At 35.4% G+C, this 27,512-nt stretch overlaps 2 protein-coding genes across 2 annotated transcripts in view; one reads left to right on the top strand and one right to left on the bottom strand.

Annotated features, from left to right (window-relative positions):
* Positions 1–761: 761 nt before the first annotated feature.
* Positions 762–18,699, bottom strand: LOC121367805. The gene is made up of 9 exons (XM_041492180.1): positions 18,636–18,699; positions 7,895–8,033; positions 6,584–6,739; positions 5,864–6,113; positions 5,143–5,365; positions 4,489–4,564; positions 2,964–4,083; positions 2,351–2,415; positions 762–1,215 (listed from the first exon to the last, which is right to left on the bottom strand). Exons 1-9 carry the CDS (start codon positions 18,678–18,680, stop codon positions 902–904), a joined length of 2,388 nt encoding a protein of 795 aa, XP_041348114.1. The 5' UTR covers positions 18,681–18,699; the 3' UTR covers positions 762–901.
* Positions 18,700–20,160: 1,461 nt separating this feature from the next.
* The window catches only part of LOC121367804 (probable ATP-dependent DNA helicase HFM1), a 32,165-nt gene continuing 24,813 nt past the window's right edge, over positions 20,161–27,512 (top strand). Inside the window, exons 1-8 of the mRNA XM_041492179.1 lie at positions 20,161–20,435; positions 21,014–21,300; positions 21,645–21,687; positions 22,791–23,149; positions 23,662–23,706; positions 23,812–23,879; positions 24,534–24,666; positions 26,112–26,263. Of these exons, the coding sequence (XP_041348113.1) occupies positions 20,383–20,435; positions 21,014–21,300; positions 21,645–21,687; positions 22,791–23,149; positions 23,662–23,706; positions 23,812–23,879; positions 24,534–24,666; positions 26,112–26,263 (1,140 nt within the window). The 5' untranslated portion in view covers positions 20,161–20,382. The remainder of the gene's footprint in view (positions 20,436–21,013; positions 21,301–21,644; positions 21,688–22,790; positions 23,150–23,661; positions 23,707–23,811; positions 23,880–24,533; positions 24,667–26,111; positions 26,264–27,512) is intronic.

The following is a 27,512-nucleotide window of genomic DNA, read 5'->3' as shown; positions in this document are numbered from 1 at the left end:
ATTTTCCTGGAAGTAGTCATTGGTGTTTACAAGATTAAACCTGAGATGGGCTTGCTTCAACAATCATTGGATGTGGGCATGTTAATACAATTCCCAATTCCCGATAAACATAACACAAAAGCTATGGTTATACAGAATTAGTTTACTGTTTATTTATATTTGGCACTGAAATATTATTATTCCAACAGTTCTTGTATTTGTTGCAATATTATAAATTTATATAATACCATAATTCTCTGCCTACATCTAGCTATAAATAGGTTTTATGGAGGAAAAAGGCCAGATGGCAGAATTGATCCAGTCACCACTCTTCACATACCTGTATCATGTGAGGTAATTGCTGATGAGCTGTTTGCACTGTACATTTCTCCCTAAAATATTGAGATTTTAGTGTTTTTAAAATAAATATTGACATTAATGACATACCATTATTTTGTTGTTTTAAAAATAGTCGGTCTTAAACAAGCATTTTTATATTGCCCTGAAAAAACAGTCACATAGCTCACTGCCATATAGTCAACTGGGGCCATACATAGGCATTTTAAAACAGCGGTGCTCAAAATAGCAGCATGTGAAAAGCAGTCAATTTTTAGACCCTTCACTCTAAAGGGAAGTGGTCTTATTTCCAGCAAGGCATATTTTTTTTTTACTTCCCATTTCGAGCCCTGTATAGTCACAGGCAAAATGCTGGGAAAAAGTTATGTTATATGTAACTGTATAACTATTTTTCTACTAAGAAATATCAACACTAAAAAAATTACTACGGTACCAGCATTTAATTTGCTCTAAAGAGTTTAAATAGCTAATTGTCAAACCATTAGGAATTCAATATTTTCAAAGTTGTATGTTTAGAATATTTTTGAAGCATCACAGACAATTGTCTCCAATATTGAGAATGATGTCAGTGAAAGCCTATTGTTTCACAACAGAAATTGGCATGTGTCGTTATCATATCCTCTGAAAACATCTGATTACAGATGGGGCAAGACACGCATTTATCATTTTGTTTAACACTGACGTCGAGATCACTGTCAGAATCACTTGAAGAAAAAATGGTCCAGTATTTGTCATCTTTGCTGATCCGTGAACTGTGAGTTGTAGAAGAGGATGATGCACCAGAGGAACTGACTGAACCCCTGGAAGGACTGCTAGTCAACAAGTCAGATGGACCACATGTTAGATAATGATGAGAATACACATGTTCTGGAACATTTCCTGAAATGTAAAATGGACAGTTTTAAGTGTGGCACATATGAAAAACGTCAAACAAGACCAACTGATTAAAAAATCACCGTATTTGATCACATTCTTCCTTCCAACCTTAGTTTTGCTGTTATTTTTCCTCCCAATATATATTTCTTAACAACAACACAGCACATATTTAACTTTTGGTCTAAACAGAAAGAAAACCACATTGGCTACTCCTGAATTACATCAAGGGATATTTATATACAGGACAGCACATGCCACACACAGGCTACTCCTGAATTGCTGCAAGGGATATTTATATGCACTTTATTATACAGGACAGCGCACACAAGCTACTCCTGTATTGCTGCAAGGGATGTGTATATTTACTTTCTTATACAGGACAGTACATACCACACAGGCTACTAAATTACAGCAAGGGACATTTATATGTACTTTCTTATACAGGACAGTACATACCACAGGCTACTAAATTACAGCAAGGGATATTTATATGTATTCTTATACAGGACAGCACATACCACTCACATGGGCTACTCCTGAATTTTCATACAGCACTTACCACAACCTTTATTGTACCAGTCATGGGGCACTGGTTGGGATTGAAAAACCAAGGGCAATTAATTTGTATGAACCACTTTCATCTGGAGTCAAGAGTGAGAGGTCTACCACAGAACATCCCACCCACCATTGTTTTAAATCTATGAACCAATACACTATTAAAATGTTGAGTAAATAATAAATTATCCTTGTACAGACACATTTATTTCCAAGAAGACCAGTTTATTCAATAAAATTAATTTCAGCAATTAAGTGCAACTGTTACAGCACATACAAACACTAGATAGCACAACATCTTTTTTGATCTGCAAAGTGGCCACAGCTTTTAACATGCCACTCACAAGGCATCGATTGGAACATGAAAATCTAAAAACATTTCTACCAAAAGTGGATGCACTACTACTGCATAAATCTTCCTTCCTTGACCCAACAGTCAAATACTTAACCAAAAAAAACAAACACACTATAAGATCCATCCACCATGAGTAATAGCACAGAAACTAAAGTACTCCTAAGAGTATGCCATGCTTTGTAGGACATACAAACAAAGAGTAAGATTTTAAGATTAATGTCTACTAACCTTTGCAACTGGAACAGACTATGTAATTATGAAAAACTGGGTTATCAATTGCAGCCTCCGGGAAACTGAAAATGTAATATGCATCTTTATTAATACCTCAACATGATCATCATACATTAGATAAACTACAGTGGTTTTAAAAAATAAAAGGTATATACATGTTTGGAGGATGGTATATACAGCAATAATTTCATTTCCAAAAGTTGAAAACCAAAACCAGTTATATATTTAACAACCTATATATAGATTCCATTTTAAAGTTATCAGGAGAAACAGTATCTTCATAATATATTTTTAGTTTTAGCTTAAAATATAGCACTATGACTTGAGTTGCACATAAGCTGTTGATATCCCTTAAAAGTAAAAAATATATGGATATCTGAAATATGTAGGTGTTTGTATTTTGCATTAAAATTTACAATTATTAGAAAATGGAATGGCAAGATTGCAGCTTTAACCACAACTTAAACCAAATTTCTCATAACAATTACAATCTACAAAACATTGAGAAATTATTTGATCTTGAATTGACGATCCACCTAACAAATTGAAAGGATCAAAATATGAGTTGCAAACATGATTCACAAAAGCAGATGATTATAAACAATATTACCAAAGATCATCATCAGCTCCTGACCAATCCTCATCTTTTTGTTTTCGTTTTCTTCCAGAGGAACCTCCTGTTTTTCCACTGGATCCTCCCCTAGATCTGACACTTGGTCCACCTCTTCCACGTTTCCCTCCTCTAGTCCTTGCAGTGGAAGTTCCTCTAGCTTTACCACGACCCCTCTGTGCTTTAGACACTAAAGACTTTATGTGATCACCTGTATCAAGACCTAACCCTTTTTCTTTGGACAGCCACTGATCGGATGATCCAGAAAGAGAATTGTGAATATCGGAGACAAGCTGCTCGATAGGTGGAGCTTTTGTCCTTGTGTTGACAGGACCAATTTCAAGCTGTAATCCCCGATAAGAAAAACTTTTTGTAGCACATTGTTTAGGAGTAGCACTCCGTGTAGTAGCATCCCCTTTAGTTGATGGCTTTCTCGCAGGTGGAGATGACTTTGGAAAATTGTTTTTTATGGCTGCAACAAGTGACGCAACATGGGAATGATCAGTGTTCTTTTTGTTACTTGCAGAAGTTGCCATGCTGGGTGATGTTCTTGTTGATGTAACGTGATGTACATAATTTGAATTGGCATCCTTGTTTTTATGCAATGCATCTGCTGCTGAAGAATGTTTATGATTAGTTGGAGACAAAAAATTAAGAGGTGTCATAACTTTTGATTTTGAAGGTGTTGCATTGCAATTTGATTTTGTCTTTCCAATGTATGGTTCCACCGAAGATGTTTCCTTATCATCAATGGTAGATGAAGTATTTCTACTACTTACGGGTGACTTGGAGCTAAAATTATTGAACTTCTTTAATTGGGTAGTTTTGGCATTCGTGGTGTCTGTTTCTCCCTGTGGTTTTCTAACACCACTCACTGCAATTTTAGGAGTTTTCGGTGAAGACCGATTTGTATCATCATTTGCTTTCCGTTTCCTAGAAGGTGTATTAAATGGATATTCATTTTCACTTTCAGGTTTTGAAGTTAAAGGTAACTGTAAGGCTTTGTTGTCCACTTTATCAAATACATCACAAATGTAATTCTGACATAATTCCATGAAGATCTTTTTTTCATCTCCACAAAGTTTCCTTTTCTGGGTCTTTTCAAATCGATGTCGCAGATCTGTAAAAACATACAATAGATTTTTTTTTGTCTGTGGATAAATAATGAGCATACACTATTTGATCCACACTGATCTTCTTGATAGACTAACAAATATAACTTTACTTGAGAGCAGTGTAAACTTTTAACGGCTTTTTTGAGTTTTGCTACATGAACAAAATTCCAAGACTTTTCACAACTTTTTGTTAAAGCTATTGTCCACTAAGCAATCATGAAACAATAATAATTTAATTTTTTCTTGACCTAACTGAATATTTCAAGAGCTAGAAATGAAATTTGCAAAATCTCCCAAGATTTCCTTAGAAATAATTACTCATCAAACAAACTATCTCCTTAAAAATTATCTAGTTTTTATTATTACTGGTAGAAGATATTTTATTAAAACACATATAGTAACATAATTGCCTGCTATTGTGATGTGATCCAAGTCGAAATCATCAATGTGTAGGGTTCCCAAGAATTCAGTAACCTCATCTTCAAACTGTAAGTTTCAAAAAACAAGAATCTACACCATTTATTAAAATCAGAACCAACTGACTAAAATATAAATAAATTTCCAAAGCAGAGGAATAACATACAAAAAACTAAAGTAAGAAATTAAATCAGCTAAATATAATATATCAATGTCTGTAGCAAAGCTATCAATTTTAAAAATTAAAGAACACTTTTAATTGTTTTTCCCTTTTCAAGTTTGACTTCAAGAACAGAGCCAAAAGAAACACATCCGACCAATATAGCAAAGAGAAAAAGAAGAAAGCTATAGTCATATGACCAGAACTACAAGGAAGCATGCAGTAGAAGATTTAGGCCATCCCATTATATGTTGGGATGCTCGGACCAGTCCACTAGTGTGGGGGGGAAATGCACTTGTTTGAGGACAGGTAATATTAAAAAGAAAACTTTTAATTGTTTTTCCCTTTTCAAGGCTATTAGTAAGAATCATGTTGAATGTGAACACAGTTTAAAAATGTTTTTTGTTTTCTAAAATATTGATACTATTTCACTTCCATTTTATTTTACATCTACAAATAAAATTAATTTTACAAGAACTGTGTAAACCTTTGGCCCATATTTTTGTTCAAGACGTTCGGAAAAAAGCTGGCCTTTCACACTGGAATTCGTCTTTGATCTAGACTGTGGACTGAATTTTCCAATGTTTTCCGTGGCTGCGAGCACGAGCTTTGCAGTTCTAGGCAGGGCGTCTTCTTGTTCCACTCCATTTTCAGAGGTTCCAGCAATCTTCAAAAGTTTTGACTGCAAGGGATCCACCCTCTCTTTATTACTGTAACAAACAAACACAAAGTTTTTAAAAAGGAATACTTAAGTCAATTAATAGTCTTTAACCCAATATTATGTTATTATAACATGGTGATATATACTTGCATTCACTAATTTAAGTTCTACAACTCTGTCATTGGAGTCTAAAAATAAGAAGAGGCATCATAAAATATGACAGAAGATACTTTTTCGAAAGTCAAAAATGCAGTACCTTCAAACATTTTCATCCAGGATCAAGAATTTCTTCCTCTGTTTTACATTTAGTATGACGCCACATATTATATAAATACAATGAAACCCCTCCAAACCAGATGCCCTCTGGGAGCAAGTAGTGTCTGGTTTTTAGGGGTATCCAGTTTACACAAGTTCTGTTGTTTACTGATAATTTAAAAAATAAATACAAAATTGTGGTTTATAGTGGGTCTGTTTTTGAGGGCTTTCACTGTTGATTGATTAAATATTTTCCTACCCAAAGTTGTTCATCTTCACTACCAAAACATACCTAAGAAATGTTCTTCCAAAGAAATGTTTTTGTATTGATTTAACAATGGAATTGTCCTCTGAACTCTTGCCATTGATGCGATTATCACTGGTGGGTGACTGCAGGAGATTCGTGTTTTCTGCTGGTAGTGCATCTGCAGATTTGATCCTAATGAAAGTCAAACCATACTGGACATCCTTACGGAAGGGTTGTCGACAAATCACCTTAATGCGGTCCCATTTTTCTTTGCTAACTTCAGTACAAAAGTGTTCTGCATAAAAGGAGAAAAGAAATTATATTTATCACAAACCAGGGTTAGCTCTAGGTGTGCAGAAAATTTGGGGCCAAATTACAATTAACCTTGATTTTTTTTTAGAAGCCCTACTATCTTCAAAAACAAACAAAAAAGAATTATGACTAAAATTTATTTGGCCAAATTAAAATTTTCATTTTTTTGTGGTAAATTCCCAACTGGTAACTTTACCGAGTGCCAGAGATTAGCCTTGATAAAGTGAGTTAGTCAAATAGCATAGGTGGTTTTTAACAAATATATCTCAAATAATATCCATCATTATTTAGACCAATATTAAATAACCAACACTAATTTAGCTTTTGTAAATGATCTCCAGTTAACTGATTCCAATAAAAACTGTTACATTTTAAGGAGTTTTCCTACATGTAGTTGTATGTACACCATTTCATGGCTAATAATAAAAGAGGAAAGATACTGCAGGCACATACCAGAAGAGAACGTTCTATTTTTCAAAGTTCCTTCGCCATTCTTGCATTCAATAGGACTTGTAAGACATACTGTAGGAAGTAACGTTTTGTACTCCACTCCCTGGGCCCAGTCCGACTTGCCTACTTGCAATTCCATGTTTGCACACCACACACTTCCTAAAAGTAACAAGATAAACAAATAAATGATATATAGCTGCAAATCCTTACATCACTTTAAGTAACATCATATTTTATCTATATAACTTAAGAACTTTAAACTTTATTAGCTTTTTAAAACAATGTACATGATTTTGCCAAATGAAGGAAGGAAATGTTTTGTTTAACAACACACTCAACACATTTAATTTACGGTTATATGGCGTCGGACGTATGGTTAAAGACCACACAGATATTGAGGGAGGAAACAGCAAGGGATCTTTTTTATGCACCATCCCACAAACAGGATAGTACATACCATGGCCTTTGTTACACCAGTTGTGGAGCACTGGCTGGAACGAGAAATAACCCAATGGGCCCACCGACCGGGAATCGATCCTAGATCGATCGTGCATCAGGCTAGCACTGTACCACTGAGCAACATCCCGTCCCATTCAATTAATGTCATTACTTAAAAGTGATCAATCTGTAACATTTTTAAAAATGAAAGAAAAAATATTTTATTTTACAAGCAGAATATATATCAACAGTTATTTAGTGGAAAAGTAGAATTTTATAAAAGCAATACTATGCAACTGAAATATTGCCATTACACTAGCAAAGTAAACCACTCAATTATGGTCAGTTTCATTTTCTACTATTTATTTGATCAATATATATACAAATATATTTTTTAATCATAATTGTAAGAGTAAGGTATCAGGCTAAAATAGAACTACTAAAAAAAACAGAACCATTTTAGTTGGTTATATTTTTAAAAAACACACAAAATAACAGTTAAAGATAAAAAGCATTGTTTGATTTAGATATGTCACAGAATTAGAGCATACCCGGTAATTGTTGAATAACCTGCATGTATTTGTTTTGATGCATTTTCTGCAAATATCTGTGATTTCTTTAGCATTTTTTGCAAATAATAACACAATCTTTCATTCAGTGGCAACATAACATGGCTGAATTAATTTTCATACATAACCAAGTTGACTACCAATATCCTTTATGTACAATGTGTTAACAAAATGTTTGGACATAAATTATTAACTGTTGTTTTATTGGTATCATTTCAACCATAGCTAGGTTCTGTTTAGTCCAGTTTGGTCCTGTTTTCACATGGTTCCATGTTTGCTATAACCGAAGAATAATACAATGCCTTACCAACATCAATATTAGCAATTAAACACTCTTTCTCCAACTGAAATACTGCTTCAATTTGTCCAGATTTTTCCTGTGGCTGTGATAACCAACATTTGAAACCATTACCATCAATGATGTTGCTGACTTTATGATTGTCATCCTGAAAAAGTATAATATAAATACAAGATTAAATAGAAAACTAATTACAAATAGACATTAACAGTACATGTATATAGATTAATGCACATTCAATTAATGAAGGAAATGTTTTATTTAACGATGCACTCGAACCCATTTTATTTACGGTTATATGGTGTCAGACATATGGTTACGGACCACATATATTGAGAGAGGAAACGTGCTATCGCCACATCATGAGTTACTCATTTCGATTAGCAGCAAGGGATCTTTTATGTGCACCATCCCACAGACAGGATAGTACATACCACGACCTTTGTTACACCAGTTGTGGAGCACTGGCTGGAACAAGAAATAACCCAATGGGCCCACCGACCGGGAATCGATCCTAGATCGATCGTGCATCAGGCGAGCAGTGTACCACTGAGCAACATCCCATCCCATTCAATTAATGTCATTACTTAAAAGTGATCAATCTGTAAAAAATTTAAAAATGAAAGAAAAAATATTTTATTTTATATCAAGAAATTTTAATTATGGTTATATGGCACTGGATAAAATTTTAAGACATACTGATAAAGTACATGTAGATGGACATCACATTTTAATGTACCGTACCCATATTTAGTTTCATGTAACTAATAATTTATAGAATGATTAGACTGGGACAAACTGACAAATCATTATGGGCATGCCTAAAGTATTGTTTGTGCTTAATTTGGCCCTCTACCTCACCCCCACTGCATTCTCAAGGTAAAGGTCTTGACAGTTAAAAAGTTTGTTTTGTTCATTACACCACTAGTGCTCGAAATAGTGGCCAGCAAAAAGCAGTCCAATTTTTAGTGCTAGCAGGTGAAAAAAAAAAAGAACCTTCTAATATTACCAAAAAAATGCAGATCATTTTCCAAGAGACAGATGTATGATCATATTTTCTATTCAGCCGAGGCTGAACTTGTGATTTTGTCATATTTTAATCCAGACACTGTCCCAAACCCACCACTCACCCCATGCTGTATTATTTCCAGCAGGCCATATTTTTTCTTAGCTGCCCATAATTTTCTTACAGGAAACTTAGTTCATCATGATAAACCTTGAGCACAAACACTTGCAATGCCTGAACTCGAGAAGACAGGACAACACAGTCAAACCTGTCCTAGCAGCCAATATTTTTTACCAACAGCGACAAAGTGCTGCAAATAACCAATCTTTACACCTTCAGGAATATTAGTACCCATTCAGTCCCGACATCTATAAATATACAGAACTTCACATACGTTTCGCTTCCTATTTATTGCACGAGTTTATTTTGCGCAAGAATATATACCACGAGACCGCGTAACGGTCGAGTGGCATGTTCTTTCGCAAAATAAACGAGTGCAATAAATAGGAAGCAAAAACAACGTATGTGAAGTTCTGTATTTATTACATACCTTCTTTTATGTTTTACAAAAACGGTTTTTAATTTAACGTCATAACAACACTTTGTTAAATCTATGATCAAAACTCTTTTCATGGATGTACTTAAGGTTAAGAATCATACTCTGGGGCAGCCTTGTGTAATGTTTCAAATACAATGTGACGTCATTTGTAAATCATATATGACGTCAGGTGCTAACTGCAGTAAAAACAAAAAGGGATTCCCCGTATAAAAGTTCCGGTCCGGATTGCACATGTGCTAACACAGATTATTTTATTGCACGGAGTTGATGTTTGTATTAGTATAGTAAGATTGAACAGGTATGTAATAATATATAATACCAGTTGTGGGGCATTGGTTGGGACAGGGAAACCCTAATCTGAGAATCAGTGCACTGAGGCAGTTCGATCCTATGACAAAGCACCTCAGGCAAGCACTTTACCAACTGAGATAGATCTTGTTCGGTCTACTTCATCAAGATAAACCTCAAGCAAATGCCGGTTTCCACTCACTCCAGTGTTCTCGCTGTTCCATTTAAGCAGGGCGGCCCGCCCCACTATTGCATTTTGCCACCCTACTTTTTTTCTTCTTCTGTGCCTCTCTTTATTTTCCCGCACCGTACTATATTTTACAGCACCCATCTCCGCTATTTCCAAATGCACACCATTTTCTACCAAATTTTGTTATCAGTCTGCACACACTAGACATCAAAGGAAACAAGACGCCATGTACAAAAAACTTTAGTAGCTTATGACAGTTCCCGTAAAATAAGTTAACAGACTGTCAGTATTTTTAACAGCCTCTATTTTGTCCCATATCTGCATCCATCAGTATGTTTGATACACACAATAAAAGTTATATTTTATTTGAGAAATGAAAAAAAATTCCCTAGTAATTCAGAAATCTCCGACTGAAAAAGCACTTATTTGGCGCCAAATTTGTCACGTCATCAAAACGGTCATTCTGTTTTTTTGTGTCCACTAACTATCGTCTTCTATGTTGTCCTCAATTGCAGATTTAATTGGTTGTAACTGGTGATTTTATAAAATATTAGAAACCTTTTATTTTGGGGGGATATCAACACTTATAAAAGTGGTCGTGTTCATCATTAACATCATCTGTCTTGCCAAATAATATATACACCGCCTTTACAAAAACGAAATTACTTTTTATCAGCTGACAATATCAAAGCGATCGATTCATTCAATGAATATGGGAATAAATGAACAGATTTATTTTTATCAGGGGATCATCTATCTTGAAATCTTTATTAAAATAATATTAAAACTTTGATCGTTTCTGCAAAACGAATGGCAGATCGACAACATCTCCGGTTTAACTAATGGTACATAAAAGATGAGTCAGCTTGTACCAACTTTTTTGTACCAAATACCGAGCGACAAAATAAGGAGTACAGCCGTGTTCGGTGTTTTGGCGCATCCGGTGACTCGGCGCACTTGTATTTTGCTTAAGTATGCTTATGAAGTTGTCATGTTGTCGATGTTTTTAACAAATTAAAGTTCAATTCCTTTTTCAATGGCTAATCAAGTATCAACATATTTATTAAGGGTGTAATTAAAAATTATTAATATTATCAATAATTATATCCTAATTTCAAAATAAATCAGTCACCTACTTCATGTATATAAATGTGATTTAGGTCAGCTTTATTGGAATGTTAAAACCAGTCTAAAAACACCTTTCCCGCATTTTTAAAATTATAGTAAACGGTATATTATTTTTGCAGTTATTTTTGTTTTTGTGCAAACAAAATGAAAGTGTTACACCATAATTGACAGTCATTCCAGTTCACAATTGCCACATTGTTACAAAAAATAAAAGCAAAATAGGATCCACGTGTGTGCACAATCTACCAAAAAAAAATCCATGTAGGCATCTTAGCCATGCATGACATTGAAAATGTATGCATCTCCAGTATTGTGCCACTCAAGAAAACGATTCGGAAACTGATCACGAGATGAGTCCTGTGTGATCGTTCATTTTCATAGTAATATTTTTAACAGGACAAAACAATAAAATAACCCTGGGACAATAGTGTAGCGTTTACGGGCTACAAAATGAGGTCATGGGTGGTCACCAATCCACATCTACTGTGCTGAATCACCAGACATGCAAATCGTTTTGGATGCAAAGAGGTGTCTACATTTATGCACAATTTTAAGATGTTTATTTACTACAGACATAAAGGAGTATTTCAGATTATGCACTGCTTCATTGGTAAGAGATACATTTTATTAAGTATTTCAGTGTTCACATAGAAAATGTTTAGGTGTGTCGATACACTGGACAGCACTGTATGTCTTTCCACAAAGTCGACCAACGGTGGTGACCAGTCATAACGTCCCCGCATACGATGGACCATAGCGTCCCCGCGTACAAAGGACCATAACATTTTAAATAATGCCCCGATGTGCTTTCACAGATGGGTCGCAGAAAGGCAAAGAGAAACTCGCCGATAGTAATGGGTACACATATACCGTGAAGACATGCCGGGCTAACAGGAACAAGATTTGGACATGCAGTGTTCGAAATAAGAATGTATGGCACAAGGCAAGCATTCTGGAGAAGGGAGCATGTTTTACGAGGGGTTTGCAGCCGCACATATACTCTGCACAACTTAGTGCAGCCGTTGCAACAAAGATACGAAGTGAGGTGAAAAAGACGGACGCAAGAGAAATCTTCACTTCAGCAGCGAAAATTGTAAACCAGACAATACTACAGGAACAACATGACATTATTACAGCACCCGTACCAGCATTATCAAAGCCAGAAAGCTTAGCACGAGCCGCCAATCGACACCGACAGAAGTTTAAGACCCTTGGATCCGACAACTCTCTATTTTGAAATAGACCCTATGTTTGTTCCAGACCAATTCCTCCGTGGCGACATCAAAGTCGACAATAAGCGACATCTGATTTTTGCTTCTGATAAGATGATACAGTTGCTTTCGAATGCCAAAACATGGTATATGGATGGAACATTCAAATTGGTCAAGGAGTCATTCACGCAGCTAGTCACAATACATGGCTTTGTTCGCAGCGGTGATAATATAAAGCAAGTTCAGCTTTTAACTTTGTATGTACATATTTATAAAATTTAGTTGAATAAATCAGTGCCATAGATTTGAATCTTATTCTCCATTTTACGTACTCTACAATCGTGAGTCCAAAACTCCTTGTAGATGTAAAGTATGACTTGCAAAAGCTGCCAGAAACAGGTGATTTTGATGAAGATTATGTAGAACAGGTGGCACAAGCCATGGAGTTCATCTGTAAACAATGCAGTGTGCATGCCAAGCAACAAAAGAATTATAACAGAAGGCACAACATGTCTTACACTTACAAGACAGGAGACCTTGTTCTGCTGAAAAACTTAAAACATGCTGACAGGAAAGGAGGTAAACATCTCCTTCCATGGCAAGGTCCATACACGATTGAAATGATATTGGAGAACAACACTTGTGTGCCGTCATTGTTAATGAAGAAGCACAATCTCTGCAATTTAAAGCCCTTTGTAGAAAAGAATGTCAATACAGAGGTAGCCAAAGAAACGACAACTGGCATGTGAATACCTGATCAACAGCTTACCAAAAATGGTCCATAATATGCCCCCCTACCTCACCCCAACAGACATAATGTCCCCACATACAAAGGACCATAACATTTTAAATAATGCCCCGATGTGCTTTTACAGATGGGTCACAAAAAGGCAAAGTGAAATTCGCTGATAGTAACGGGTTCATGTATACTGTGAAGACATGCCGGGCTAACAGGAAATAGAAATCATTGGATTACTTCATCAACCATGAACCTGAGGATAGACACTGCAGACAGCATGCCATCAGTACACGTCTGTAAAGTAAAGTTTGTTTTATTTAATGACGCCACTAGAGCACATTGATATTTTTATCTTATCATCGGCTATTGGACGTCAAACATGTGGTCATTCTGACACTGTTTTTTTAGAGGAAACCCGTGTCACCACATAGGTTACTTCTTTTATGACAGGCAGCAAGGGATCTTGTAGTTGCGCTTCCCACAGGCAGAACAGCACAAACCATGGCCTTTGTCGAATCAGTTATGGGTCACTGGTCGGTGCAAGTGGTTTACACCTACCTATTGAGCCTTTGCGGAGCACTCACTCAGGGTTTGGAGTAGGTATCTGGATTAAAAATCCCATGCCTCGACTGGGATCCGAACCCAGTACTTACCAGCCTGTAGACCGATGGCCTAACCATGACGCCACCGAGGCTGGTCTACACCAAAGGCAAAGAAACAACTGAAATCACTGTATGCACCACTTGCCAATGATGGCCATCTACAACTTCACCTTCTTCCATCAGATCAGCAACCAAATGGACATGACTGTGGAGTCTATGCCACTGTCAACTCAGTAGAATTTCTACTACAGGATGGCAATCCATCAGCCCAATATGTTAACTCTAAAATGAGACACAATCTCATCGAATGTTTTGAAACGGGTGTCATGTTGCCATTTCCAAAATCAGTTAAACGATCAAAAGTGAAGAAAGATGTCACAAAACGGCTTACTATAAATAGTATAAATATCTAAGGAAAATTAGCACACACAAAAATCAGTCACACCAACAAATAAAACAACGTGATCACTCACAGACATATAAAGACGTTATCAGTCACACAGACAAATAAAAAGGCATCGGTACTATTTTTTGGAGGAAAGCACACATTTAACATTTATTATTAAATATTTATTATTTCAGATGTGGTTTATCCAAAATCAACATTTCAGAAAATGTTAGATTATTGATTTCTTAGCATCAAAGATAGGGTCCATAACAACAATGCATATATTACATATCTTTTACGATAGAAGGCTTTATTGTGTTGTCTTCTGTCATCAGGAAACAAATACAATGTTAATATCTGATCATTAATAAACACTACAAACAGCAGAGGACCGAACTCTGAAAATTGTGAAACACATGTTTTTTTACTATTACTGGAACTGATTTAGTTTATACTATTTTTATCAAAAACAGCATTCCATTAATTCATTTTCTTTTTTCATAAAAAAATTCAATGTTTAAATCATACAGGAATGTACCTTCCTAAAATGTTTGTTATATGACTATTATTACGATTCGACTTTTTGGACACTGTCCTGTACTTTAGTTTGAAGAATATCCAGGATGGTAGAACATTATGTGCTAACATACTTTTGGAATTTTACGTTGTACTTCTCTATATAATGTTTGAGCAGGTGTGAGATTTGGGCTTTGTGTACATTTGCATGGGTAGTTTCAGGTTTATTAGATTGTATATACATATATATGGCTCTGGTTACAGTGTTAGAATTGTTTCAGTTTCTGTTGGATAGATGGTTTGTTTCTTTACCCGTTTCTCTGTTCAAGTAGTCAGAGATTCCCATTTGTCATTTTGTATCACTGGAATGCGTTGCTTTATCCCACTAATCATTCTCATTGGCCTAAGTAAGGTATTGCTGTGGAGGGAATCTGTTTGTATGACAATATCGGATAAGTCTTCAATTGATGAAAGTGGTGCTCGTAATGCTCTACCACCATCTATTCTCCACCCTCAACTATTTTACACCCTCACATCTTCTCCACATTCAAATATTCTTTACCCTACTCTCTTACTATCCTCACTTCGTCTCCACCATCATATCTCATACACCACCGTATATCTTCTCCACCCTCATATTTTCTCCATCTTTATATCTCCTCTTCTCTCTCATCTTATTGTATTGTAGGACGTGGAGAAGAAAGATGTGGGCAGGTGGAATTGCTATGTATTCTCTGATGTGGTGGTCACCTGACCATCCTATGGTCATTTTATTATAATTTAGCTTTAATTATTCATAGAGGTTTTTTGGGGTTTGTTCATTTTAATAATCTATTATGTTGATATATGCCTAATGTTTTAAAGATGTTTTTTGTATGGATTATAAAATATGCAAACAAAAAAATCTTTCAATTGTTGTATTGTTATGTGTCTCTTTTAATAACTATGGTTACAAAATGGTATACATGTATAAACATAAACCAACAGACATAATTATATGCTTGGTTTAAGGGACATCCTCTACTCATGAATCTGTCAAAACTGTGTTTGACAAAGGTGAGCATATTATGTATATGTATATGTATACTACTCAAAAGAATATTTTCGACATTATTTTTTGAATGTCAATTATATTAGCTAGACCATAATGTCATGCATGGTATTGTTCTATTTTGACGAAAGTGGGTCTAAGCAACCCATAAATGAATTAAAATTCACTGTCATTGACACTGTTGACTAGTTCTAATGGCGAAAACATGCTTACATTTGCACGTAAATTAGGGCGAAAGCGAAAGGTCTGCTAAGTCCCCATAACTTGCTTTTTTCACAAAGCGCTTCATTTGCACGCTTTGCACGTGTATTCCATGTTCCCAATGCTGAATTTCCGTATAATAGGAGCTTGCGTTCGTGTACGGTGCACACTCCAAATTCGACAATGGTACGACTTCAACTGACTATCGAAGATCGAGGAAGGGCTATTGCTTGGCTTCAGGATGGCAATACGCAAAGAAATGTTGCTCTGAGACTTGGTGTCAGTCAGAGTGTCGTTGGCCGACTGTGGCAACGGTACCAAGCAACGAATTCTGTTCGAAATCGTCCACGTTCGGGAAGACCCCGAAGCACTACAAATAAAGAGGACCGCTACATCACCAATATGGCTCTACGTCAACGCACAACCACTGCACGCCGATTACGTGACAATCTGCGGACTGCGACTGGAACTCGAGTGTCTGATCAAACCATACGCAATCGTCTGAGAGCCAATAATCTACGCTGCCGTCGCCAGGCTGTTCGACCACCACTCCTACCACATCACAGAACGGCCAGACGTCACTGGTGCACGCTTCATCTGCGGTGGCAACGTGTTCAGTGGAGTCGAGTGATGTTCACTGATGAGTCCAGGTTTAGTCTCCAGTTCAACGACGGTCGGGTTCGTGTCTATAGACGTCCTGGGGAGCGCTTCGCTGACGTTAACGTTAGACAACGTCACCGGTTCGGTGGTGGCAGCGTCATGGTGTGGGGCGGCATCTCTATCCACCACAGGACCCCCCTCTATGTGGTGGATGGCAATCTGAATGGAATCCGCTATCTGAATGAGATTATCCGGCCGTTGGTTCTCCCAGGCCTTCAGCAGATTGGCAGCGGGGCAGTTCTGCAGGATGACAATGCCAGACCCCACCGCGCCAGGGTGGTAACGGACTTTCTCAGACAACAAGGTATCGCCAGGATCGATTGGCCAGCATATTCGCCTGACACGAATTAGGCAGGAGAGTTCGGGATAACCATGCCCCTCCGGCCAACCTTCATGATCTGGGTCAACTTCTTATGGCAGAGTGGCAGGCCATTCCCCAAGAGTTCTTCAGACGTCTGATCAACAGCATGAGGCAACGATGTGTCGAGTGTATTCGCGCCAGGGGTAGATTCACACACTATTAAACGAATGTTCTAATGTGTAAAATCCATGTTTGACAACCTTCAACTTTGACAACATGTCATGTGACTTTCTTGTATACAGTGACGTTTATTTGTGGTTTTTTGTAAATATGGAACAATAAATAAAACATTTGGTGTAGTTTACATCATCAATCTAATACACTCTGAAACTTATTTGGTTATAAATTTTTGACCCTTAAATTCTTTTGAGTAGTATATATGTACATGTACATGTATAAAGTTTGAATCCAATAAATTTTAGATTTAAGCTGAATGCGTGTATAAAATATCTTTGCATATCTCTTCTTCAGACAAGGGGTGGGATGTATCCCAGTGGTAAAGCGCACACATGATGCACGGTCGGTCTAGAGTCGATCCCTGTCGGTGGGCTATTTCTCGTTCCAGTCAGTGTACCACAACTGGTATATCAAAGGCTATGGTATGTGCTATCCTATCTGTGGGATGGTGCATATAAAAGATCCCTTGCTTCTAATGGAAAAATGTAGCGGGTTTCCTCTCTGAGAATGTGTCAAAATGACTATATGTTTGACATCCAATAGCCGATGATTAATAAATCAATGTGCTCTAGTGGTGTTGTTAAACAAAACAAACTTTAAACAAACGTTTTCTTCAGAAAACAAAATAGCCTTATAGATAGTATTTGAATTGTTATCAATTAATAATTAATGTATTCAGATAATTAATGTATTTGTTATTCAAACATAGTACATATTAGTGGGGAGTACTAATTATATATGTATAATAATAACCGGGGGAGTGCAAATAATTCAAGGGGAGGGTGTATTATATGTATAATGATAACTGGGTCGATATGACTGGTCGCCTCGGGTACCAGACATTTCGCCCCCAAGCCAGTTCACCCCAAGTCAGTTCGCCCCAAAACAGGATGTCAGTTCGCCCCCACGTGCATAACCAGTTCGCCTCCACAAAGGTACCAGTTCACCCCCATAAAGATACCACTGTGTCGATGTGAATGTGTGGTCTGGACCAATCTCTGTGTGCCAAGTTTCCTCTAGTGCAACCCTATATGTGTAAAAGTACTTTAACATGCTTCTAAAGAAACAATACAATACAATAATTATTTAAAAGTAACAAATAATCAGGAGTTGGGGGCGAACTGACTAAAAGTTTGGGGCGAACAGGCGAACTGACTAAAAGTTTGGGGCGAACAGGCAAACAGTTTGGGGGCGAACAGGCAAACAGTTGGGGGCGAACAGGCAAACAGTTGGGGGCGAATCGACTTGGGAGAAAACTGGTATATGGGGTGAACATGGCAAACTGCCTTGGTAGAAAAACGTCATGGATTCGATAACCCACACAACCAGAACCACCATCTTTCTTCTTTTTTTTCATTGCTTTTTTTTTTCTTTTTTTTTGAAGGGTGGAGTGGAGTGTCACGCGGCCTCCCTCCTTTAATTTTCAACCAGCAAGAACATTGCGCTTGTGTTTTATTTTGATGAACTACCGTTCGGTATTAAAATAAAACTTAAACTGTTAAAAACCTGTTACAGTGTTAATGTTATTTGATCATAATTATTGCCTACTAGTACTAGTAGTTAAGAACTGCTTTAAATTGCATTAACGAAGTAAACAAACTAGCAGAAATATATAGTGACAAAAATACGGGTATTGTCAAATATTACTACGGCGAATAAATACAACATAATACCTGAGAACTGAACGAAACCACAAACTTGATTGAAACTCGCGCCATGTTTGTTTTTTCCGCGGAATATTGTAATATCAAAAAGTAGAAATGTACATGAAATAGCTAACATCTTTTAAAAATATTACTTTGTGAAAAATATTTCATATTGTCTTCTTTAACATATTAACATATAAAAATATATAAATTAGAATAATAATTATTAAAATGTAATTTCTTTCATAACAATATTTGTTTTTATAATGTCCATATTTCAGAAAAGGTACGAGATTTATAATTTAGTAAAAACTGTTTCACTTCGAGGCGCTGTAATCCATCGTCTGCAATGTTTATGTTGAATGTAATTTGTGTACAACTTTTCAATCGAATGTTTTTGATTTTGTATACTTGTAATTTATGTTAACTAGTACTTTACCTTACCATACTTTACCTGTGTATTTAATAGATACTTAGTATCTATAAAATTAAGTGTTTCGTTTTATTCAACATTAAAAAATAAATAGGTTACAGTGACCTATATTTTTATAACTCACACCCCCCCCCCCCCCCGCTACTATTTTTGCTAGGAATTTTAGACAAATTATGTTTATTTGTATTTTTTAATATTAAAGTATTTTCAGAAAACAAAAATATAATTTAGCCAACATCACTAGGTCTATCGAGGTTGACGGAGAGCATGTCCATTTGGTAAAATATAACAAAGTAATTTATCAAACAGGTCTTGTTATAATTGTTTGAAATTTTTTCTTTCTTAAAATTTACTTGCATTCCAAAATTATATCAATGGTAATAGTTGAATTTTTTTTATAAATATTAAACAGTATTTATTTTTTGCTGATATATAGTGTCGTGTTTAGGCTAATCTGAGCTGATCATTTAGCCTACAATATACAGACTACTATATTGTTAATGTGAAAGTTTCTTACAGCTGATGCTTTAGTTGTCCTTTTACTTATTAGTCCCCTACCAGTCATGTACTGTTACAGACCAAGTTTGACTTTCATGGTAATTTACATAATTGTGATGGAGTTATGGCCCTTGAACTTAGGAGATATGAAAAAAAAATTCCAGACTTTTTTTTTAGAAGGCCTTGAGATACTGTGTATATCATTATCATATCCTGTTACAGGTTAAGTTTGACCTTCATGGCGATTTACACATTTTTAATGGAGTTATAGGCCTTGAACTTAGGAGATGTGATAATTTGTTTTCAGGAAGTTTTTTAGAAGTCTGAGATACTGAGCTGAAATTTTTTGTATAGCTATCATGTATTGCTACAGATCAAGTTTGACTTTTATGGCAGTTTACCCATTGTGGCGGAGTTATAGCCCTTGAACACAGGAGATATGAAAATTTGTTTTCCGAAATTTTGTTTTGCAATGCCTGAAGATATTGAGATGAAATTTGTGTATAGCTTTATCATGTACTGTTACAGATCAAGTTTAACTTTCATGGTGATTTACCCACTTTTCAAGAGTTGTGACCCTTGAATTTAGGAAATACAAACCATTGTTGGGCCCAATAGGGGACATGTATTGCTTTAGCAGTACTTTTAGAATGCTTGTTTTCATTAATTATATTAATTAATTAATTGTTTTAGACTATGCTTTTATCAAGGATACACAAAACCAGTAAAACTAAGTGTACCGTATATAAATAACTTTCGTTCATCAACACCAAACATAATCAACTTAATACTGTTTTGTTTGCATTGGCCTTTTCTGTGATTTATTATTTTTACAGGTGAATTATGGATGAGTTTGACTTATTTTTTGGTGTAAGCAACTCAGATGATCAAGAGAGGTGATTTTATAATTTATTTTAGTTAGCTTTAGCTATCGTTGAAACTGTATATGCAGGCTCAAATGGATTTTAAAAATATAATTAAAAAAAACAAACTTTGTATTGTTTATGATGGATATAATGCTGTGTTAACTAATCATAAAACTGACATTCTACTCTCAAAACAACATAATATTACCCTTTAATAAAAACAACAATATGTATTCAAAGAAGTGATGAACAAAAATCTAAAACCTTTTTAGTAAAACCCTTTTGTTAGAAATAAACACTAGAATGCTTGAAAGATACCCCAGCATATGTTCAACCAAAGGTCCTTGATCTGGACAATCAGAGAAGAAAAATTCTTTCTGCCACATCCATTACACATTCTGATTAATAGCGATGTATCTTTAATATGTACTTTAAAAACAGACAGAATGAAACATATGACGGCCTTTTGATATACAAGTAGTGGTGCACTGATTGGAATATGTGTACAAAATAATCTGTATTTGTTGAACATTAACTTTCTAATTAAATTACAGTAAACATTTTGTTTAAGATCATGAAATTGTGTTTTGTTTTCTTTTATTATTTAGAAATAAGTCATCTAGTACTGATAATTCTAATCGGAAGCAATGGTCATCTGTTGTACCAGCTGCCCCACAAGAACCTTTGTATGGTTTTCCAATGGATGAACCATTTGACAGATCTCTGTCCCAGGTTTTGCAGAGATCACAGGTGCAGAATAAACCAACCAAACAACTACCAAAGAAGTTCAAGGTTCCATTTGTGAATGATACATCCTTTGATGATTTGTCAGTAGACTCATTGCAGAACTTTTCACTCTCACAAGCTCTTTTACCATCACAAAAAAGACAAAATGGTATGATTTCCTTCTTTTTTTAAATACCAAGGAAATTTTTTGTTCAAAATTGAAATTAGCAATATTTCTAGTCAGTTGTTTAGTAACCACTGTTTAATGTTTTAAAATTTTGTAGCAATCTTTAAAACTCGCGTATAGCAAATTGGATCGTGATACTGAACAAAATGTTCCCTGAATACATGTAATATTTGTATCTTTATTCATTTTAAATTGTTGATGTTTATCCTGTATAAACATAAATTATGTATAATTATATCAATATATTTAGTGGTATAAAGTGTATCTTTGAAAAAAATATGCATAACTTGAATTTGCAAAGCACTAAGGAATACATATATTTCCAGGGAATATGCTCAGCTCCCAGAATGATAGGAAGAGGACAAGTAGGTAATGTTATTATTAGTTTAGATATTTTTATAATGTGACATAGTCCTTGGCAGTATACATCTGAATTTGAAAGGATTGTTTGTTGCTTCTAACACCTGTAATGTCTGTGCAGTTATTTGGTTAGACCGGCCTCGGTGGCGTCATGGTAGGCCATCGGTATACAGGCTGGTAGGTACTGGATTCGGATCCCAGTCGAGGCATGGGATTTTTAATCCAGATTCCGACTCCAAACCCTGAGTGAGTGCTCCGCAAGGCTCAATGGGTAGGTGTAAACCACTTGCACCGACCAGTGATCCATAACTGTTTCAACAAAGGCCATGGTTTGTGCTATCCTGCCTGTGGGAAGCACAAATAAAAGATCCCTTGCTGCTAATCGGAAGAGTAGCCCATGTAGTGGCGACAGCGGGTTTCCTCTCAAAATCTGTGTGGTCCTTAACCATAATGTTTGATGCCATATAACCGTAAATAAAATGTGTTGAGTGCGTCATTAAATAAAACATTTCTTTCTTTCTTTATTTGGTTTATTTTGATCAACGTTTTGAAAACATTATTTTGGTGTCATATATTTAATATTTTAAAAGTTTCTTTTATTCAAATGTTTGAATGCCTTTGATGACTACGTGTCAAAATTAAAACATTTTTGACATCCAATAGCCGATGATTAATTAATCAGTGTGCTCCAGTGGTGTCATTATACAAAACAAACTTTTTTTTTGTCATTATTATTATCTTGTTTCAACTTTAAAAATATAAGAAGAAAAAACTTTTGCTTGTTTAATACCTATTTTAAAATGTCATTATCTACCTATTTGGAATTTAGGTATCAAGTTTTTCACAGTTCCATTCAATTACAGCAGAATGAAATATCAAAATACACCAGATCTAACATACTGACATTTGAGATGCATTTAATTTTCAATTTAATGTAACAATATGTTTGTTTTGGACTGAATATTGTTCAACAATGTTTTTGTTTTGGACTATGACTATTGTTCATTTTGTAAACAAGGACAGATAAAACATTTTGACAAATAGAAGTAATCAGATTTAGAAATAATACATTTTATAAATGTTAGCAGTTTTAAATATATATTTTACTTCAGTTTCAGTGATAAAGGACCTTTCATCCACTCTCATTTGAAAACTGCTGCAAATGGTGCAAGTCAGGTTTCCGTATCTCATGCAGTACAAAGTGTTATGTTTAACAACAGTCAAGCAAATACTCCAGGCAGAATCAGTTACTTATCTGATGCCATGACACCATCCAACAATACTGTCACTAAACATAAAACAAGCAAAGAGAAATATGCTTCTGAAAACAAAGAAAATTACAATAATTATTCAGGAATATTTAGTTCACCTGAATGCAAAATATCTAAATCACAAGATTCAGTTTTTAATGACAGTGTGACTCAAGGAGTAACTGATTGTCTGTTGACGCCAGCACCACTCTGTTTTACAGGTTTGTAGTCCATAACATTAACATTGCTCGATTTTGCAATATACATATTTTTAATGGATTTACATCTGGTCATAAATTAGTCCTCATATTGCAATTTGTCTAATCATATAGAGTAGCCTCTTGTACTTGTAGTCTCATTATTTGTGTGGTCCATAACCATATGTCAGATGTCATGTAATTGTAAATAAAATGTGTTGAGTGTGTCATTAAAATATATATTTATTTATTTATATTGTATCTCAGAGATGAAAATGCAGTGATTTTTCCCAGATTTTGTGTTTTAGGATTACTCAATAACTGTTCCTGTCAATTGTTCTTTGATGAAAAGCTTACCATAACCACCTACATTTCAAGACCCTGTTTTCCAGATTTGTTTTTTGTCTAATGTCTTTCATCTCTATTATGTTCCCAATACTGTATGATTGTGTTAGCATGTCTTCATTTATATTTACCGGTGTTTTCAATAAGATGGTCTAGTCAATTGGTATATATTTGTTTTTATTCTGTTTTAGGACAGAAAAATGTCCAACACAAGTTACGATCAGTGGATGAGATTCGTATCCTTTTTGCTAGTTCCTTTTAAAAAAACATTTCATAGTTGTTTATGATAAAAATTATTTCTAAATTATGTATAAACTGTTGTTTCCTTGATACCTGTAAAGCTGTCAGATTCAGGGAAATATTTGAATTCCCTTATTTCAACATGGTCCAGTCAATGGTGTTTGATGAGGTGATTATTTTATATTTAACAGTTTAACCAAGGCTTCAAATTAATTTTGTGGCGTGAAAAGCACTTTTTGCATCTCAATTTTGAAGCAAAAGCTAGAAATTGAAAAGCAGTTCTATATACTGTAAATATAATATTTGTGTAATACTTTTAGAATGAAAGCATTTAAAGCTGCTCATGGACCTGGTTGTCAGAAAGTATATTGTGTATTTTGAGTTACCACATGCTCCCTGTCAATCTTGTTCCTTGAGTTGACATAAATTATATTAAACTACCTATTTTCAAACAACAGTAGAATAAATAATCCAATTTTGCTTATGTACTGCACATGGAAACTACACTTTGATTACGTTTTTAAATATAATATTGTACGAAATCACCAAAATGATTGGTCAAATGAAATGAATGTATTTAATAATAATTTCAATCAAATACTTTTTTTTTAATTACAATGATTTAAAAGCCATAATTTATTGTGTTGCATTTTGTTTGATGAAGAAAAATTGAATTGTATTACAGATTTTAAAACAAAATTCTTCAAATTGATAATAACATTTTATTGTTTTAAATGCTGGTAATGGTATCATTTTAGTTTATACACAGTTTACAAAAACAAAATTGATTGTGTTGAAATATTTTTTATGATTTTATCTTTAGGTGTTTTATACTGACAAGCCTGTGGTTGTGGCTGCTCCAACAGGAGCAGGGAAGACCATCATCTTTGAACTTGCAATTATTAGATTGCTAACAAAACTCAAGAATTCTAGAACTAATTGGAAGATTGTTTACAGTATGAAATCCATACATTTTAATATTAATTATAGTCATCCAAGCATCCATCCAACGAATCATCAACCATCAGTGCAACCATTCATTCATCCAACCTTTCATCCATTGACTCATCCATCTATCTGAAATCCATTCAACCATCTAACTATCCCATCCCATACCACCCATTTATCCTTTCATCCCCAACCATCTATCCATCCTTCCATTAAACTACCCATTCATTCATCCATCCATCCATCCATCCATCCATCCATCCATCCATCCATCCATCCATCCATCCATCCATCCATCCATCCATCCATCCATTCACCCACCCAACCATCCAGCCATCCTTCCATCCCATCCCATACCATGCCATCCATCCATCAGAAATCCATTCAACCAACCATTCTTCCTTCCCATGCATCTATTCAACCTTCCATCCATCCTTCCTTCTATCCATTCAACCACCCATCTATTCATCCAACCATTCTTCCATCTTATGCATCTATCCATCCTTCCATCCATTCAACCATCCTTCCATCCCATCCATCCCATTAATCAGAAATCCATTCAACCATCCACCCACAAAAAAAGAAAAGAAGCCATCCATCCATCCATCCATCCATTCAACCATCCATCCATTCATCCAACTATTCTTCCATCCCATGCATCTATCCATCCTTCCATCCATTCAGTCATCCTTTCATCCCATCCCATCAATCAGAAATTCATTCAACCGTCCACCCATCCACCCATAAAAAAAAAAACCCACATCCATTCATCCTTCCAACCATACATCCCATCCCATCCCATCCCATCCCATCCTATCTCATCCCATCCTTCCAACCATTCATCCATCCCATCCATCCTTCTTTAGCTTCCCATCTATCCATCTGTCCATTCAACCATCAATCGAAACATCCTTCCATCCCATAGCATCCCATCCATCAATCAATCCATCAGAAATCCATTCAACTAAAGCCCATCCATCCAACCATCCTTCCATCCATTCAACCATCCATCCATTCTTCCATCCCATGCATCTATCCATTCTTCCATCCATTCAACCATCTTTCTATCCCGTCCAATCCCATCAATCAGAAATCCATTCAATCATCCACCCATCCACCCACAAAAAAAAACAACCCCATCCATCCATCCATTCAACCATCCATCCGTTTATCCAACTATTCTTCCATCCCATGCATCTATTCATCCTTCCATCCATTCAACCATCCTTCCATCCCATCTCATCAATCAGAATTCCATTCAACGATCCACCCATCCACCCACAAACCAAAAAAAACATCCATCCATTCATCCTTCCATCTATCCTTCAAGTCATCCAGCCTTTCATTCATCCATCTGTCCATTCAGTCCAGTATAATGCTGGTGTATTTAAATAATAATAATAAAGTTATTCTTAAGTTTGTCTTGCGATTCATTGATTTTCCATCATTCCAGTGGCTCCCATGAAAGCTCTCTGTGCTGAGAAGTATCTGGACTGGAAAAGTAAATTTTCACCTCACAGTTTAAATTTGATGGAATTGACTGGAGACACGGAACTTGAAGACTTTTCTGAGTTGCACCAAGTGAATCTTATATTAACCACTCCTGTGAGCATCATACAGATAATATTCATTTTAATTGATAATATCTTGTTATATCTGGTCATGTGCATAATATAGTACCCTTGTCATCTGGCCACATTTACAATATTTGAAACTTTGGAATTTCTATATTATACTTTATTATATCAAATTAGGTTTAATTATTCAAACTGAAAAGTGAAAAGAATTTGCCAGGTGTTTTCATCAAACTTTTTTTTTTTTAAAGTGACCTTATAGTCCGGTGGCTTGGCAAAAAAATCGTGACACGCTGGTCCAAAGCACCAAATTTGGTATACTTGATAGTTAGGCTATACAAAAACGTAATTCGATGAGGTGCCCAACCTACGACCCCCGGATTAGTATTTTTCAAGATGGCCATCATTACCATTATCAAAAATAGGTTTTATCACCATAACTTTTAAACTAAAGGATGTAAAGAAGTGGAACCAGTGTCTACATCTACTACTTGAATGGTGTTATTGGATTCATAGTGATTAAAATCATATTTATCGATATTCCAAGATGGCTGCCATCGCCATTATAAGAAATCACCCTTTTCAACATAACTTTTAAATTATTAACCGTATAAATGTGGAACCAATGTCTACACCCATTATTTTAGGGTCACCCTATGTGTTAATACTGATTTTAAATAGGTTGATATTATAGTTGATCATATTCCAAAATGGCCGCCACCACTATTATTAAAAATTACCTATTTCACCATAACTTCAATACGATACTAAAGGTTTGAGACATACAAACAGAATATATACCTATTATTACATGATATCTGATGATATTGGATTTACTGTGATTAAAATCATATTTGTCCATATTCCAAGATGGCCACCCATGGAATGAACAGTAAGATGCAAAATGTTCTTCAAATGTCAAGGATATAGGAAACTATTGTTTGAAACTTATAATTCAATGTCATTCCGTGAGATATTCATATTATTGGTTATTTGAAACAGCATTTATATTACTTCAGTCAGTACAAAGTCCTCTGCAGTGGCACAATGCAGTGCATTTCAGTCCTGTTGTCCTGCAAACACATTTCCTTTTTACAAATAGGTTCTGCCTTGCATCCACACTTGATCAGCTGCTTGCAAGTTTTTGATACTTCTGGTTGTGTGGTCCAAATTAGCTCCCAATGGCTGTTCTTTTTAACCTAACCAAATCTCTCTGGACTAGGACGGTTCTGCTCAGATTCCAAACATCTCAACCAGATACTAGCCTGATACACACTTCG

This window comes from Gigantopelta aegis, chromosome 3 (genome assembly GCF_016097555.1).
Source record: "Gigantopelta aegis isolate Gae_Host chromosome 3, Gae_host_genome, whole genome shotgun sequence".
Taxonomy (NCBI): Eukaryota; Metazoa; Mollusca; class Gastropoda; order Neomphalida; family Peltospiridae; genus Gigantopelta; species Gigantopelta aegis.
Note: the sequence above shows the minus strand (reverse complement) of the source record. Positions and strands in the feature narration are given on the sequence as shown.

Coding starts and splice junctions, on each gene's coding strand:
- LOC121367805 (XM_041492180.1), bottom strand. CDS start 18,680: ATGGCGCGAGTTTCAATCAAGTTTGTGGTTTCGTTCAGTTCTCAG. Junction 4,565..5,142: donor AACAAAAATATGGGCCAAAG/GTTTACACAGTT, acceptor TGAAACTTACAG/TTTGAAGATGAGGTTACTGA. Junction 4,084..4,488: donor GGATCACATCACAATAGCAG/GCAATTATGTTA, acceptor ATGTTTTTACAG/ATCTGCGACATCGATTTGAA.